At 45.4% G+C, this 17,771-nt stretch overlaps 1 protein-coding gene across 3 annotated transcripts in view; it reads left to right on the forward strand.

Moving 5' to 3' along the window:
* The window catches only part of Deptor (DEP domain containing MTOR interacting protein), a 152,231-nt gene that overhangs the window by 89,702 nt on the left and 44,758 nt on the right, over positions 1 to 17,771 (forward strand). For all 3 annotated transcript variants that reach the window (XM_040730376.1, XM_040730377.1, XM_040730375.1), the window contains exons 5-6: positions 10,056 to 10,241; positions 13,157 to 13,291. In XM_040730376.1, the coding sequence (XP_040586310.1) occupies positions 10,056 to 10,241; positions 13,157 to 13,291 (321 nt within the window). The remainder of the gene's footprint in view (positions 1 to 10,055; positions 10,242 to 13,156; positions 13,292 to 17,771) is intronic.

The following is a 17,771-nucleotide window of genomic DNA, read 5'->3' on the forward strand; positions in this document are numbered from 1 at the left end:
CCACCTGTGTTGTAGTGACTGTCCTCATGGCATGTCGTCCTTGCTATTATGCTATGCTAGAAATTCTCCCAGGAGCCTCTCCGGCGCTTCATTCTGAGCCTGTAGTAGTCAGGGTTCTCTAGAGAAAAAGAATAGGTAGGAGGTATGTATCCCTGTATAAACAAGATTTATTAGAATGTGGTCTGACTGTTCCAACTATGGCTGTCTTCCAACAGTCAAAGAATCCACTAGCTGTTTGGTCCATGAGACTGCTTGTCTCAGCTGGTCTTGGCTCTAAGACCAGTGGAGGAACAAACTAGCAAGCAAGAGAGGAGGCAAGCAGACAAAGAACAAGATCTTCCTTCTTCCATATTCTTTGTATAGGCTGGAACCGGAAGGTGTGGCCCAGATTAAAGATGGATCTTCAGTCAACCATAATTCTTCACAGGTTCACCCAGGAACTTAGGTTTTAGTTAATTCCTCAAGCAGTCAAGTTGACAACCAAGAATTGCCGTCATACACCCCCTCGTTTTAACTCAGTTTCCTTGGTTGACATTTCAATGTCAATACAGCTGAGCTATTCAAGTTCTTCTCTTTTCCTCTCCTCTCTTCTGTTCTGTCTCCTCTCCTCCCCTCCCTTCACCTCCTCTCCTCTCTTTCCTTCCCTCCCTTTCTCCCATCTCCTCTCTAGCCCTCTCCTCCCTTCCCCTGCCCTTCCCCTCACACTTCTCATTATCCTCCCCTCCCTTAGTCTCCCCTCTGATGGGGGAAGTCCTTCTGTGTATATGTCTCTCTTACTGGTTAATGAATAAAGCACTGTCAGCCAATAGGGAAGGTAGCAAGATAGGTGGGACTAGGAGTCGAGGAGGATTCTGGGAAATGTAGTCAAGAGTGGAGGGTTGCCTCATGATCCCCGGAGGAAAGGACACATCAGGATGGTGTCCTCAGAAAGATAAGTCCTTATAAAAATATATATCGGTGGTTATGAGTTAATAATTAAATCAGAGCTAGCCAATAAGAAACCATAGCAAACGGCCAACAGCATTATAATTAATATAGTGTCTTGTGTGTTATTTGGGGGCTGAAGCGGGGAGGGATCCAGGTGGGAATCCCACAACACCCCTCTTGATGCAGTACTGAAGATCAAACCTTGGACTTCGTATATGCTGCCGTTCAGCTGTACTCCCAACCCAGAAGAGCACAATAACTCTCGACTTCTTATAGAAAAGTAAATGATACTATCCAGAAGTACACACGAGACCTGGCACAAAGTATCGCCCAGTAAGTGGTAGCTGATTGTCTGTTATCATTATCATCAACATCTGCGTCATCAGATGCCTTTCAGAGATAGCTTCATGTGTGTTTGACCCCGTCCAGTTCTGACTCAATATCATATGACACATAATATACGTAAAGTCTCAGCTACACCCTCTCACTCTCCCTCCTCCTCTGGGGGTGGAATCCAGGGCCCTGTATGTGACAGACAAGCACTTTTAAATAACTTACCCCTGAAATGTTTCAGACAGATTCATTCCATCAGTTCCAAAAGCTTGAGGATGGAGTCTGTGGTGATTTGAATGACAGGGCCCCCCACCACACAACACCCAGAGGCTCAGATAGTTGCATGAACTGTGTGAGAATTGTTGGAGTGGGTGTAGCCGTGTCACTGAGGATGGGCTCCGAAGTAGTTTTAAAAGTACATCCCGGGCCCAGTGTGTGTGTGCGCGCGTGCGTGCGTGCGTGCGTGCGTGCATCTGTCTGTCTGTCTCCCTGCTGCCTAAAAGTACATCCCGGGTCCTGTGTGTGTGTGTGTGTGTGTGTGTGTGTGTGTGTGCGCGCGCGCGCGCGTGCCTGCGTGCCTGCGTCCGTCTGTCTGTCTGTCTGTCTGTCTGTCTGTCTGTCTGTCTCCCTGCTGCCTCTCTCTACCTGCTGCCTGTGGATCAGGATATGAAGCTCTCAGCTCCTGCCCCAGCACCATGCTGCTTGCTTCCTGACACAGTAATTGTCAACAAACCCTCTAAAATTGTAAGCAAGCCCCAATTAAATCCTTCCTTTTTATAAGAGTTCCTTTCATCATGGTGTCTCTTCACAGCAATAGAATGGTAACTAAAACAGCGTTACCTGTTTAATTTCTTGATGCATTCTGGTTTTCATTTTTAAAAATGTGGTGTTTTTGTTTTGTTTGCTTTTTTATCTATTTGTTTGTTTTGATGCTGGGAACAGAACCCAGGCTCTCATGTGTGCTCAGGAAACACCCTCTCCAAAAGCTTTATTCCTGCCCTTCTTTTTATTTATTTTTTTATTTTTTTGTTTTGAGAGAGGGTTGCCCTAAGTTTCCCAAGATGACCTTGAATTTATGAGCCTCCAGGGAAGTTGGGATTATAGGCCTGTGCTTCCCAGCAAGGATCAACAAAATACTTGTGTCTTTAGACCCCCTTTGCTCTTACAGCACATTCTGGGTCTCTAAAAACCAAACCTCATTTCTAGAAACCCTGCCCTGTGTTCTGTGAGTTGTAACTAGAAAGAAAAGGCTGGTAATGTTTGGGATGCCCATGGCTGTTATTTAGTAATGAATGCATAGAGAAATATAAAACACAGTTTGTGATGCTTAGTCAGTTTGTCAGTATCTAGAATTACCTGGGAGACAGGCCTTTGGCCATGCGAGTGGGCTAGTATTGGGGGTTTAACTGAGGGAGGAAGACACACCCACGATGGGTGCTGGGGTCCTGTGGAAGAAAATGAGCCGAGCACAGTGTTCGTCTCCCTCTCCCTCCTAACTGTGGATGCGATGTGACCAGCTGCCGGAGACTCCTGCTCACATGGTTTGTCCACCATGGTGCACTGTTCCCATGGTGCACTGTTCCCATGGTGGACTGTTCCCTGGCCTGCCTCAAGTTGCTTTGGTCCCCGTATTTTATCACAGCAACAAAAGACCGCCATGCTCACACCGTTTGTCACCTCTCTGAGGAATTGGAGGTAGCAGAAAGCTGGTCAATCAAGTGTTGCATTTTGATCTCTCTCCTAGTATCTTGGCTAAAGTTACTTTGAATCCCTTTACCTCTACTTATTCCATGCCCCTCTTCCCTTCAGCCAACTAGATCATTATAAGTGTGTTCCTAACTTGGAGCCTTCAAGCGTTGCTTTGTTCTGGTAATATCGGCTAATAGGATTCTGTGCCCTAAAATCAATTTCCTGCTTTCACATCCTCTTTGTAACGTCAGGGCTGAGGAAGTCATTATTTTAGCCCATGACTCACTGTTGTTACTGCCTCTTGAAGAGCTTTGTATCCCAAGTACCTAGCCCATCCTTTCGAGGAGTAGGCACTCAAAAACAGTTGCTTAATCTCCTTTAGTCAAGGACTCTGCTGTCTGACACGGGGTCCTTCAATGGTTTCCTCTTATGATGATGTGAAGTAGGAGCTTATGGCCTGAGAGCACAGCTCAGATTGTCTTAAAAATAAATAGTTCTGTAAATCAAGGCTGGCGATGCTCACCCGTCATCTCAGCACTTGGGAGGTGAATGCAGGAGGATGGGGAGTTCAAGGGCATCCTCTGCCGTCTTCTGCGTTGTGCTAGGCCAGCCTGCCTGGACTACGTGAGACCACGTCTCAAGACCAGCAACACAAACAGCAACAAAACTTCGGAGCCATTTGTTGTGACCCACACCTGTCGTTTCAACACCGAGGAGAATAAGGCAAGAAGAAGCCAACAGGTGTGAGAGCAGCCCAGGCTGGAGACTTGAGTTGCAGGTCAGCCCTTTGAGACATCGTCAAAACAGCAACGAAACAGTTTCCTGTCATCATCCATCATCAATTCATGTTTCCTTCCCAACACATCAAAAGCGTATGATTGGTGTTTTTTTGAAATATTGACAGATTTTTGAAAATACACAATATGTGTTACACTGATCGTGTGCTTGGTTCAAAACAAAACAGTGCAAATCCCTCCCTCCATGAACTTCATTTATTTGCTTGTTTTGAGGTAGACTGTCACTATGTAGACAATTTTGGCTTCAGACTCAGCCTCCTCTTCTTCAGCCTCTCAAATGCTGAGTTTACAGGTGCATTTTATTGTCTCTTCCTAAGTAACATGAAAAAAAAAGGAGGCACCCTTCCTTCTTCCTGCTCCATAAGTGGCTCAAAATCACAAATTCAGTTGAACTATAGAACTCAAGGTGCTGTTTTCCTATTCGTCCTTGGACCACATGTGTGGGTAGGATGGAAACCAATGGTCCCTTTAGATGATAAGCTTCCTGTATTTCTATATGTCTGCTAGCACTGTCTTACTATCTTCGTTTTAACTGGTTTTGATTTTTAGTGCATTAGTGTTTTGCCCACATGTATGTCTGTGTGAGGGTGTCGGAGGCTTATATTAATTATAAACTGTTTGTCCTATTGCTCAGGCTTCTTACCAACAAGCTCTTACAACTTAAATTAACCCATAATTCTTATCTATGATTAGTCACATGGGTTGGTACCTTTTCTCAGTAAGGGATTCTCATCTTGCTCCCTCTGTGTCTGGTTGGCTACTGCGTCTCTGCCATTCCTCTTCCCAGAATTCTCCAAGTCTGGTTGCCCCGCCTATACTTCCTGCCTGGCTACTGACCAAACAGTATTTTATTAAACCAGTATGAGTGATAAATCTTTGCAGTGTACAAGGGCATTATCCCATATCACACATCCCTCATACCTTCTGGATATTTATGGTACACGGTATATAGGAGGCCAGTCCTTAACCGGTAGCTTGGTGCTTCAGCAAACGTCTTGGTCAACAAGAGCCATCTATCTGTACATGGCTTCACTTTTCTGGTCATTTCTGCATTTTCTGTTTAGATTCCCTTTTAATGCCACAGCGTTCTGGGGATGGAGCTCAGCACAAGAACTGGAACTATCAAGCAACAACCAAGGTTTAAGTGGTTAAATATGCAGCTAGAAATAAAGCACCCAGTGTCAAGCCACGCCATGTGCCTTGGGAATGTCACCAAAGCAAAGAAGACCTGGAAAGTCCCAGAAATTAGAAATTGGGACAGTGAAATTTTTTGTTTGGGGGGCTCAAAGTGTAGCTCAGTTGTACAGCACTAGCTCACCATACTGGAGGTCCTATGTTCAACCCCCAGGACATAAAACTATCAGAGCAGCTATCGGTAAGATCACAATTAGAAAAATGTATGTGATAATCTGACAGGCTTCCTCCTGCAGCGAGTGGGAACAAATGCAGAGACCCACAGCCAGATACCACACACACACACACACACACACACACACACACACACACACCTAGAGAGAGAGAGAGAGAGAGAGAGAGAGAGAGAGAGAGAGAGAGAGAGAGAGAGAGAGAGAGAGAGAGACCTTTGGGCACACAGCTGTAAAAGAGCCGAAGGTTAAGGCGGACACCAGGAGAAGTCCCTCTAGATGAACTGAGTAAAGCTCATATGAACGAACAGAGACTAAATCCCCAAGCATGTGGGCTACACGGGTCTACAGTGGGTCCTCTGGTTATATGCTGTAGCTTTCAGCTTAATGTTTTCATGGGACTCTTGAGTGTGTGAGAAATGAGTCTCTGATTCTTGTGCCTTCTCTTAGGATACTTGCCCATTATCCGTATGTTGGTTTGCATTGACGTGATAGTTTTTGTTTATCTTATTATATTTTCCTCTATTATGTTTTAGAAGAAAAGGGGGGAAATACACAGACAGAAAAAGGAAAGAATAAGGACCAGTCAAGGAGATACAAAATGAAAAAAATAATAATAGTTAGCTGGCAAAAAAAAAAGTTGCTTCCATATTAGAATGTAGCCTAGTTCTCTTGGAGACTGGTGTGTTCCTGCTTCCAATTTTATTCTCTGGTGAATCTCACCTGCCCTTCATGCTAGCTCAACAAATTTGTTAAACTGAAAAAGAAGGAGAGACAGAAAAGATGAAGAAAGAAGTGTATGTGGGCTTTGAACACTGTCTCCTCTCATGCTGTCCCCGAGCCTGAGCTACTTGAGACCTTAAAAAGTAAAAAAAAATAGCCGGGCGGTGGTGGTGCACGCCTTTAATCCCAGCACTCAGGAGGCAGAGGCAGGCGGATCTCTGTGAGTTCGAGGCCAGGCTGGACCGATAGCCTCCAAAACAATACAGAGAAACCCTGTCTCGTAAAAACCAAAAAAAAAAAAAAAAAGTAAAAAAAAAATAACAATAAATAAAAAATCAGAGAGGAGAAATGAGTTGTCCTAAGAAACAAATGCATCAAATTCTGCATCGGGACATTTGCTGACATGAGTTTCTCATACAAAACTGTGTGGTTTCGTTTTAACTCTTTGGGGGACCTGTACACACAGAAATATTCTTACTTATGATCACCTGGCCTTAGCTTAGCTTGTTTTTAGCCAGCATTTCTAACTTAATTTATCCTGTTTCTTTTTAACTACTTTTTGCCTCTGGGCTTTTTACCTTTTTTTTATTGTATACATCTTGCTTTCCTTCTTACACCATGGGTGGTTGTATGACCAGGTGTGGCGCCTGGTGTCCTCCTCTCCTTCCCCTTTTCTCAATCCTCCCCTCTTCCCTACATTTCTCCTATTTATCTTTATGCCCGCCAGCCCCGCCTATCCTTTCCCCTGCCTTGCTATTGGCCGCCTAGCTCTTTATTAGCACAGTCAGGTGTTTTAGGCAGGGGAAGCACCACAACTTTACAGAGTTAACCAAATGCAACATAAAAGAAGGCAGCACATCTTTGCACTATTAGACAAGTATTCCACAGAGTAAACAAAGGTAACACGTCTTTAATATTCCACAGCACTAAGATCTGTGAAATGAAGAGTTAGAATGACTTCAGGATTCAGAGTCACACTGACTCCTCCTCCTCCTCCTTGATCCTTTACTATCCTTTCTCAGATCGTCAATTATGCTTGTCTGTTTAACAGGCATCAAGAGAAGTTGTGCCAGGCTGTTGGCAGATGCTTTCAATCCAGCTATTCAGGAGGCTGGAACGGAAGGATGGCAAGTTTGTGACCAGCCTGGGGAAAAGGTTTTGAAACCATGTCCCAAAATACAAAATGGCTGAGGATGTAGGTCAGTAGTAAATACCTTAAGGAGCATGCCCAAGGCCCAGGGCAGTTCCTTAGCAACACAAAGACAAGCAAATGAACGAGTTCTTAAAGCAAGTGATCTTTTTTGAGGTAGAATCTTCAATAGCCCAGGCTAGCCTTGGGCTCCCTAAAATAGGGGAAATGACTTTGAACTCCAGATGTTCCCTCAGCTTCAGACTCCCAGTTGCTAGAATTACAGGCATGTACTATCATGCCCAACTCTAGCAAACGATTTTTGGATTTGATACTGAAAAAAAAGTGTCTTGTTAAAGTATAAAACCAATTCCTTTTCTTTCTTTAGAATATAAACTTTCACATTTGGCTGTTATTTCTTCAGATGTTATATAATGGGTGACTCTAAAGTTTTGACTTCCTTAATACAGTTATATCTCAAAACTTACTATGTCGTAATTTCTTTATTTCATCTTGCCTTTGACTTAAGATTTGATTTGGGTGTCTTCAATGAGGTTATCTGTAAACTTGATCTAGATATCTGGTTCAAGTTCATGTCTCCTGGTGGGTAAAAGGTAACAGGGCTGCCCAGGACCGAAGGACAACATGAGCCAAGACTTGTTTCAGTATTTGGCAGTTTAAGACAGAACCGCCCAAGGGCTCCAGGTCAGGTCTATGCCAGATCTCTGACATGAATTGCCTGTTTGTTCCTCACATGGAAACGTCACAACAACCAACCAAGATGAGAGACAGGTTAAAGAGTTGCCCAGATCACCCACTCAGCTAGTGATGTTGCAGAGCTGGGAGGGAAACTCAGGTTGTCTGACTCTGAAACCTGTGTCCTTATTCAGAAAAGAAAAATCATGCAAGGTCATCCTCACCCATATAGCAAGTTCCAGGGCACCCTGGGCTACATAATACTCTGTCTCAGAAAACAAAACAAAGAAACAAAACCGAAAAGCTAAAATGCGGCCAGGGATGTCCTTGTCACACATTCTCGGTATCCTGAGTTCAATCCCCAGAACCCATGGAAAGGTGGAAGCAGAGGACTGACTCCACAGAGTTGTGCTGTGACCTCCACGTGTGCTAGATCAAAACAATAAAAAACAAAAACAAACAAACAAACAAAAAAACAGGCAGCTTGCTGGCCAGCCAGTCCAGCTGAATTGGCAAGCTCCAGGTACAGTGAAGAGATCTATCTCAAGAAAGATAAAATGTAGAGTGAGTAAGACTTTCAAAGTCAACTTCTGTTCTTTCATACACACACACAATTGTGTGCCTGTACCCACACATGCACAGATGAACATGCGCGTGCACACACACACACACACACACACACACACACACACAAACCCCCTAAACGGTATGAAACCGTGTTCCTGACCACAGAGTGTTTCTTATTTTCTAAGAGTTCCTTAACGTCAAAGCATATCAGTGAAGTCTCAGCTTGTTTGTGTTTATAAGCGATGATGTCTCTTTTAGCAGACTGTAGAACTGGGAAGCTTTCCAATGAGCGATGGTGCTAAGATAGATATCCGGGGTCAGGAGTGCCACTTAACTCCATTGTTGAACAGATGTGTGTTACTGATATCATCACATGATCGGCTAGCTGTACTCCTTCTCTTTTCAGTTTTTAATTTTTATTTGGGGGTATTTTCTTTTTTGACTGCTAGACACAAGATCTTGCCATGTATCCCAGGCTGGCCCTGAGTTCATATCATTCAGCTATTTTTTTCCCCATTGAATTTAATTATTTATTTTACGTTCAACCACAGTTTCCCCTCCCTCTTTTCCTCCCATTCTGTCCCCTCCTCCCTTCCCCCCAATCCACACCTCCTCTGTTTCTGTTTAGAAAGGGGCAGGCCTCCCAAGGGTATCAACAAAGCATGGCCTAGTAAAGTTGTAAATTATAGTTACAAAACAAACTTATGAAACTCAGTTAAACATTTAAGGAGAAAGGAAAAAATATCTTTCAAGGCAAAATAGTGTCTTAGCAACAGTACAGGTAGTGGGAAAATGTCCCTATATCCCACTCCACCCCCTACCCACTCCCACCCCTGGAACTTACTATTCAGATCAGGTTGGCCTCGAACTTGGTAAATTTCTGCAGTCTTTGCCTCCAAGTGCCGGGACTACAGATGTATGCAATCATATCCGACTACAAGTTGACTTTTTGTATTGGCATTAGTTTGAGACTTTCTTAGGGCCAGAGATCAAACCAGGGCCCAACACATGCTAGGCAAATACTCTACCTTTGAGCCATACTGAACACACTTCTGGTAACTGCTAACCTGACTTCCCTGGGGAGATGGAAGGGAAATGTGTGTTTACCTCAAATAGGCAGGGAGCTCAGAAACGTAAGAAAGAATTTAGCAAGCCTACTCAGAGAGGGAAATGAACTGGTTGGGGTTACAGGCGCCTGAGGGTCCCATAGTCAGCTACAAACACACACACACACACACACACACACACACACACACACACACACACACAGATTTTACAAATGAAATGACGATCAGAGATATGACTTGGTTGATAAAATGTTGACCTATCTGTCATTTGCAACTTTATGCAGTGGCACAGGACTATAATCCCAGTAGTCAGGAGACACGCAGAATGATCAGAATTTCAAGGTCATCTTTGATTATGTACTATGAGTTTGAGGTCAGCCTGGGCCACTAAAGAGTCTGCCTCAAACGCACTGTGTTGGATGCTGGGCGCACATGATTAAATGAAGCTGTGATCAGCTCCCAGAAAGCCCAAGGAGGTGAGTGATCACATGGAGGGGACACTGGAACCAGCAGGACACTACAGAGAGAACTCAGGTTGGGGGTGAAGTCAGGGACTGTTTCTTAGAGGAGGTGGCAACCAAATTCCTTTAATGCGTGTCATGTGAGAAGAATGTGGGACCGTGCGTAGGCACTGCACAAGCGCACGTGGCGTCTGTGTAGTCTCTTTCTTGGGACTTTTGCCCCTGTTGGCTAGAGGCATCTGGCTGTCCTGCTCTCTGACCAGCATGCCACACATTCTTCATGGGTTGTCTCTTCTCCCCAGTGTCCAACAAGCACCCGTTTGTGGACAGCAACCTCCTCTACCAGTTCAGAATGAACTTCCGCCGGAGGCGAAGACTGATGGAGCTGCTCAATGAAAAGTCTCCGTCCTCCCAGGAGACACACGACAGCCCCTTCTGCCTGCGGAAGCAGGGCCATGACAATCGGAAATCCACCAGCTTTATGTCAGGTATGCCGGTTCCGTGGAGGGCGCATGCGTTTTGTCCTTTGAGAAACGGTGGAGTGGGGCTGAGGCTGTGACTGCTTTGGGACACTGTGTTCCAGCATGCAGGAAGCCCTAGGCTTAATCCCTAACACCACCAGGTGTGATGTTGCGTGCCTGTATATGCCAGAAGTCAGGAGGTGAAGGCAAGAGGATTAGAAAAACTCAAAGTCATGCTCCACTACAGTATTTGAGGTTCACTTGTGTTACATGTGTTAACAATAAACATGTTCCAGGCAGTGATAGTGTATACCTTTAATCCCAGCACTCTGGAGGCAGAGGCAGGGGGATTTCTGTGAGTTTGAGGCCAGCCTGGTCTACAAAAAAACCAAACCAAAACAACAACAACAAAAAACCAGGCACTTTGCACATTCCCGTGCATACACACACACACACACACACACACACACACACACACACACACACACACACACCAATACAGAAGTGTGAGATGTTTAAGAGTATCTCCAACTTCTCTAAAAACTTGGCATTGACTCAAGGGACTTGCTGACTTAAAGTTCAGAAGCACTGGGTGAGCGTGGGGCACTAGCTTGTCATCCCAGTCATTGGAACCGGAGGCAGGAACTCCAGGTCAGGCTTGGATACGTGAGTTCTTGAGATCTTGCCTCCAAAGGAAGAGAGGAAGAAAGTAAAGAAGGAAGGAGAGATGGAAGAAAGGAAAATAAGCACTGAACTTAACTCAGCACAAAGCAGATTTATCATGTCTTGCTTCTGAACAGGGACTGACAATGAGGGCACGTAGCCCTGTGAATGGTGACATTTCTGAGCCTCAGGCTTGGCTTCGTGAATTTTCTCACTATAACCCTAAGGAATGATTGTCCCTATCCTCATTCCACAGATAACAGTCCAGAACCTTGGAGTGGCTTACAAGTGGTGGGTGTAGCTTCCTCTCAGCAGTTCTATTTCAGCCTGCCCGCTTCTGAGTCCTTTGTGTCCCAAAGTCCTCAAAAACAGGCCGACTCAAAGCAAAAATGAAGCAAGAGCTGCTAAGTAGAAAACAAAAGCCAGCAGAAGGTCAGCAGCCCAAGCCTGTGCCCCAAGGTCACGGTGGAGATAGTCTCTAGTCTTCTGCAGGTGCCAAGTAGCGATTCATGCTTCCTTTGGACAGAGGCTTGCCTGCTCCTTGGAATGGGTCAATAGAGTTGATGTGAGGAGAATAGGTTAATGTACTCCTGTAAATCCTTCATTAGTTATTTGCTTGTTTTCTTTCCACGGGCCAGTCAGCAGCCAGAGCAGTTTCCACACTTTCCCTCGTGTCCAGGCCTTCAAAGTCAAACCGCCAAAATCTGCAAACTGAAGGTGACTGTGTCTCACATAACAGTTTGAAAGCCTCGGTATGGGCCGTTTTAAGCTTTGCCTTCCTTGCTTCCAAATGATGGCTGGCTGTCATTAAATGGGAAGCCATTTTCTACCACTGTGTAGTGTCACATATGTCCGAGACACTGGATTTATAATCAGGGTTTGGTAGTTTTTGAAATCGTGTCCTGCAGGAGCCGGAGAGATGGCCCCATTGGTAAAGTACTGAACCCTCAGGCATGGTGACCCGAGTTTAGATTCGCAGCCCTCAGATAAAGGGTATGTTAAGACTTAAAAAAGAAGCTGGGCAGCCGGGCATTGGTGGCGCACGCCTTTAATCCCAGCACTCGGGAGGCAGAGGCAGGCGGAGCTCTGTGAGTTCGAGGCCAGCCTGGACTACCAAGCGAGTTCCAGGACAGCCTCCAAAGCCACAGAGAAACCCTGTCTCAAAAAAACCAAAAAAAAAAAAAAAAGGTATGTTGTCATATATCTATAATCCCAGTGCTAGGAAGGCAGAGACGGGATACCTGGGCCTTGCTGGTTAACCTGGCCAGATCATCAAGCTCTAAGTTCTGTGAGAGAAACCATGTCTCAAACCATAAGATGCATGACAACTGGGAAGATTCTGGATGTTGACCTCTGACCACGACATGCAAGAATACACAGGTGCATGTGCATATGTACATACAACATACACATGAATATATACATACACACTCAAACACCCCAAGACAAAATATCTGGTAAACTAGGTACAGTGGTATGCCCTATGATTCCGGGACTATGGTGGTTGAGATTAGCCTGGGCTCCATACGAGCAATATTTTGAAAAGAAAAAGAAGAAGGGAGAGAAAGTTGTTCATAAACATTATAGTAGCTTCTCCTTGCAACACACCCCCCCTGTGGAATATTATTTCATTTCATAGTCCAGGAACCTGAAAGGCAATGGCTGTCTGTGACTATGTGGGCTGATGGGGAAATCCTGTTTATATGTCAATAAAGCACTGTTGGCCAATAGTGAAGCAAGATAGGTGGGACTAGGAGTCCAGGAGGACTCTGGGTAGGAGAAACACAGGAAGTCACAATATACCCCTCGGGAGAAATAAGAGGTCCGGAACTTTGCTCTGGTAAGAGAAATACTTAGATTAACAATTATGGGGTAAATACTTAAGTCAGAGCTAGCCAGTGAGAAACCAAGCAAGGCCAACACCTTCATAATTAATATAGCCTCCTGTGTGTTTATTTGGGACTGATGAGGATCTGGAACCAGGCTGGCAGGAAGGACGTGAAATTCTTTTTTGTTTGTTTGTTTTTTTTGTTTTTTTTGGTTTTTCGAGACAAGGTTTCTCTGTATTGTTTTGGAGGCTGTCCTGGAACTCACTCTGTAGACCAGGCTGGCCTCGAACTCACAGAGATCCGCCTGCCTCTGCCTCCCGAGTGCTGGGATTAAAGGCGTGCGCCACCAACGCCTGGCAGGACGTGGAATTCTTACTTTGCAGCTGAAAGTCCAGGAGTTCTGGATCCTGAGACCACTACCCAGTGCCTGTGTTTGCTTCCCCTCTACAGTCAGTCCCAGTAAAGAGATCAAGATCGTATCTGCCGTGCGGAGAAGCAGCATGAGCAGCTGTGGCAGCAGCGGCTACTTCAGCAGCAGCCCGACGCTCAGCAGCAGTCCCCCTGTCCTCTGCAACCCCAAATCCGGTGAGTGGGAAAGGGGCAGCCATGCTCCTGTCTGTGGTCTCTTGTGCCCGTATTCAGGCTGAGTCCCTTGGGAGCAGGAACCTTGCGAAAGTGTACTCAAGTTAACACCTGTTGAATGGCTGGGAAAGAATAGCCCGTGGGCTGTGATGCAGCCTCATGGAAGGCTCCTGTTGACCCACAATGCACTAGGATGCCCTACAAAGTGCACAGAGTGGTTCTGAGAGAACCAGACACCTTCTCGTTGTGCAGCTAATCCGTGCCCCTAAAAGGAAGGCATGACTTTGCTCAAGACAGCTGCCTTCGGAGAGATGGCTCTCAAAGTCAGCTGAGGACTGCCCAACTCCAGCACGTGCAGAAGCTGTGATTATCAGCTGAGAGGAGGCCCTTGGCTCTCAAAAGGCCCGCAGCAACTTGCAAATGCAGCAGTGAAAGAACTGCTTTCCCAGATCGTGGCAAGCCAGGATCCATGTGACCTGCTTTTGGTCTTCCTTCCTTCTTCTTCCTTCCTTCCTTCCTTCCTTCCTTCCTTCCTTCCTTCATTTCCTTCCTTCTTTCTTTCTTTATTCTTCCCTCTTTCTTTATTTTGGTTTGTTTGTTTTCTGAGACAGGGTCTTTCTATGTAGTTCTGTGTGTCTGGTATTCATTATGTAGCCCAGGCTGGCCTTGACATCCCCACAGTCCCCCTGCTGGTTGCTGGGATCGTTATCATGTGCCACCATGCTTACTTTCAATGCCTGAGGCTCATAAGGAAGAAGGGTGGGTATATACAGGCCTGCTCATTGGAATTCATTGCTGTCTTACGCTTTCAAAACCTATTCATTAGCCAGGCGGTGGTGGCGCACGCCTTTAATCCCAGCAGTCGGGAGGCAGAGGCAGGCGGATCTCTGTGAGTTTGAGGCTGGGCTGGACCGACAGCCTCGAAAACAATACAGAGAAACCCTGTCTCGTAAAAACTAAAAAAAAACAAAAAACAAAACATATTCATCAGCCTCCATGAGGACTTTGAACTGTCATAAGGCTGGCTGACAGAAGCTTTCAAGGAACAGCCTTAAAAACCTCCAGTCAGGGTTCAAAAGAAATGCTGCAGTAAGCAGAAGGACTAAGGTCTGAGGGCTAAAGGAACCAATCAGCTCACACACGTCTTTTTGTCATTACGTCTCTTTATTCTTCAAAAGAAAAAAACTCTCATCCCACAAGGTTTCCAATTTATATACCCACACAGACACAATTAGCAATTCTCTGGCAATATTAAGGTTACAGGCAGGTATTTCTCAGGGTCAAGAAGACAGACAAGGCTGACAAAGTTGTCTTCCTTTATGTCTCAGAGGGGGCGTGGCTGTGAAGCACCCAGGCATTTCTGCAAAGGATCAATAGAGGAAGGGGCTATGATTGCTAAGAGGGGAGAAAGGGAGTTTGTGTGTTAACAACATCTGTGTTGTTAGTTAAGCTCCAAGTTTGTAATCGGTAAATGTAGAAAACGGGAAGGAAACATGGCAGCACTATGCACTCTCTGAGCTCTTCCTCTTCCTGGCAGCTGGGAACGCAGCATCATGACAACCATGGCAACCTGCCTATGCTGCTGTGGGGCGAAATGGGCGGTGCTTGGTCAGTATTAGCATTCTCACCCGATGTTAGCTGACTAAAGGCAACCTCTCCACACTAGAGATAACATCTAAGGTTGCTAGATCAAAGAGAAGAGACTACGGCTATGTAGTACAAAATCCAGAGTCTTTTATGCTTCTAGCCTCTGGCTAAGCAGTGGGGATCTTGTTCCCGCTGACACCAAACGAGAAGGAATTCCTTTCTCCTGGGCCTTTTTGAGAATTCAAGGCACCCAGTATCAAGATTCTACAGCCAAATGAAAAGTCATCCTCCTGACTTCCCACAAATATATGCGCCCAGTAGATGGAATATTTTCATAGGGCACACACACAAACAGTGGGAAACACCCAAAGCTATTCTTAGGGAAGAAATGAAGTGACTCACGAGTGAAATTACGGACAGGAGCAACTGATTTCCACAGACTCCCCCACCTTTTGAGGTGGAACTCCCTACCACTCGTGTAGTAGGTTGGCCTGTTGAATGTTAGTTATCGTGTTGTATTTCCCATGGCTCTTGACAGCTGGCAAGGTGGCTTAGAGCATAAAAGTGCTTGCCATGCAAGCCCAACAACCTGAGTTCAATCCCCAGAACCCTCAGAACCTGTGTAAAGATGGAAGAAAAGAACCCACACCACAAAATTCTCTGACCTTCACACACACGCCTTATATCTATCTATCTCTGTCTCTCTCTCACAGACACACACATGCTCCTTCTAGTAATCAAAATATTAGCCATCTCTATGTATCAGAGTAATATAGATTTAATAGTAGATATAAGTATCTAACCCTCCCAAAAGAACAAAGCTATAGCTGTTACCATAATCCACTGTCATGGTGATGAGTAAGGAGGAAATCTGCGGGATAATTCCCTGGGTCTCAAGGTTTCTGTTTTCAAACACAACAAAAAGAAAAAGTGCATTAAGATAAACAGTTGCCCTGCTGCCAAAAATATCATCAATTTTCATAACCCCCTGAGGAGTCACAGGCATAGAGAAGAGCTTGTCTGCTAAGCAAAATAAGATCTCAACCCTCATTCACTGCTTTTCCTACCCCCTCTCTGTCTCCTGATAGTTAGCCTACTCCCTCATCCTTAGCCGACACTGATTCTTTTTCAAAGCTTTCTAAAAAGCAAAAGCAATAATCCCAGCCACCTGTCCCCCTCGCAAGAAGCGGTTCTCAGCTCTTCATTTCTTAAGCCCGGGGCTAACCCAGCAGTTGGGCCCAGCTGCCTGAGGATCATGCAGGCCTGTCCCACGCTGCTGCACACTTGTTGGGCACCAGTGTCTGAAAGGGAACTGGAGGTAGCGACATCTCCAGATTGGACCCTGCCCATTGGTGGTTTCAGTTCACTGTGGTACTTAAATCTCTACTGTACAGATCCCCATGTTAGGGTGGCCCCTGAGCCCAATACCCACTAACTGTCCTGGGAGGCTGGCACAACCCCCTTTCTAGTTCCAAACAATCAAAGAACAGACAGGGAAATTATGACTAGAGGATGGAGGGAGAAGTTCGTTACTCAGGGGGTTCCTGCAGCTGTCTTGATGCCTTGATAGACAACAGCTGAGAATAGACAGACAACACTCCACACTGCAATCTTCTAGAGTTTCTGTGCCAACATAGCCCAGGAGGACAAGTAACACTTGCTAAGAATGTGGGTCCTGCCACCTATGCCTGAATTTGATCCTCATTTTACTACCCATGCTTTAGTTATCGATCTTGGATGTGCACAGATTAACTTTTCTGAGCCAGTTTTCTCATGTATAAGATTAATGGCCAAAAAAAAAAAAAAAGAAAAGAAAGAAAGAAAGAAAATTTTTTTGGTTTTTCGAGACAGGGCTTTAGAGGCTGTCCTGGAACTCACTTGGTAGTCCAGGCTGGTCTCGAACTCACAGAGATCCGCCTGCCTCTGCCTCCCGAGTGCTGGGATTAAAGGCGTGCACCACCAACGCCCGGCCAGAAAGAAAAAATGTAAAGCCGTGATACCAAGCATTATATGTTTAAGCTTTAAGGCCAGCCGGCACTTACTTCTGTGGCTTTAGAATTTTCTCCTATGAGTTTATTATACCTAATTTCACTTTCAAATGAAGCAAGTGTGGTGACACACAGCTGCAACCCCAGCCCTGGAGGATCAGGTAGGATTGTATTGAGCTTGAGGCCGGCCTGGGCTACATATCAAATAAGCAAGACCCTGTCATGGATGGATGGATGGATGGATGGATGGATGGATGGATGGATGGATGGATGGATGGATGGATGGATGGATAGATAGATAGATAGATAGATAGATAGATAGATAGATAGATAGATAGATAGATAGATAGATAGATAGATAGATCCCAGCCCTGGAGGATCAGGTAGGATTGTAGTGAGCTTGAGGCCAGCCTGAGCTACATATCAAGTAAGCAAGACCCTGTCATGGATGGATGGATGGATGGATGGATGGATGGATGGATGGATGGATGGATGGATGGATGGATGGATGGGTAGGTAGATATATAGATAGATAATCAGTCAATAAATAAATAGGTGTGGTTGGTACACTAATAAGCCACCCTGCTAACGCTGCGACCCTTTAATACAGTTAGTTCCTCAGGTTGTGGTCACCCCCTCAAACACAAGATTATTTTTGTTACTACTTCATAACTAACTTTGCTACTGTTATGAAACCTAATGTATATATCTGATACGTGGATGGCCTTAGGCAACCTCTGGGAAGGGTTGTTCAGTCCCAAAGGGGTTGAGCCCCGCAAGTTGAGAGCCACTGCCTTAGATGGCGAGCTCGGGTAGAGATGAAATGAGTAACGGATGCCAGGATGCCGGGAAGTGGTCCAGTCCATGGAGAGTGCTCAGGAGCGTTCCCTGGCTGGCTCATCAGAACT

Source organism: Mesocricetus auratus, unplaced genomic scaffold (genome assembly GCF_017639785.1).
Source record: "Mesocricetus auratus isolate SY011 unplaced genomic scaffold, BCM_Maur_2.0 Super-Scaffold_100023, whole genome shotgun sequence".
NCBI lineage: Eukaryota > Metazoa > Chordata > Mammalia > Rodentia > Cricetidae > Mesocricetus > Mesocricetus auratus.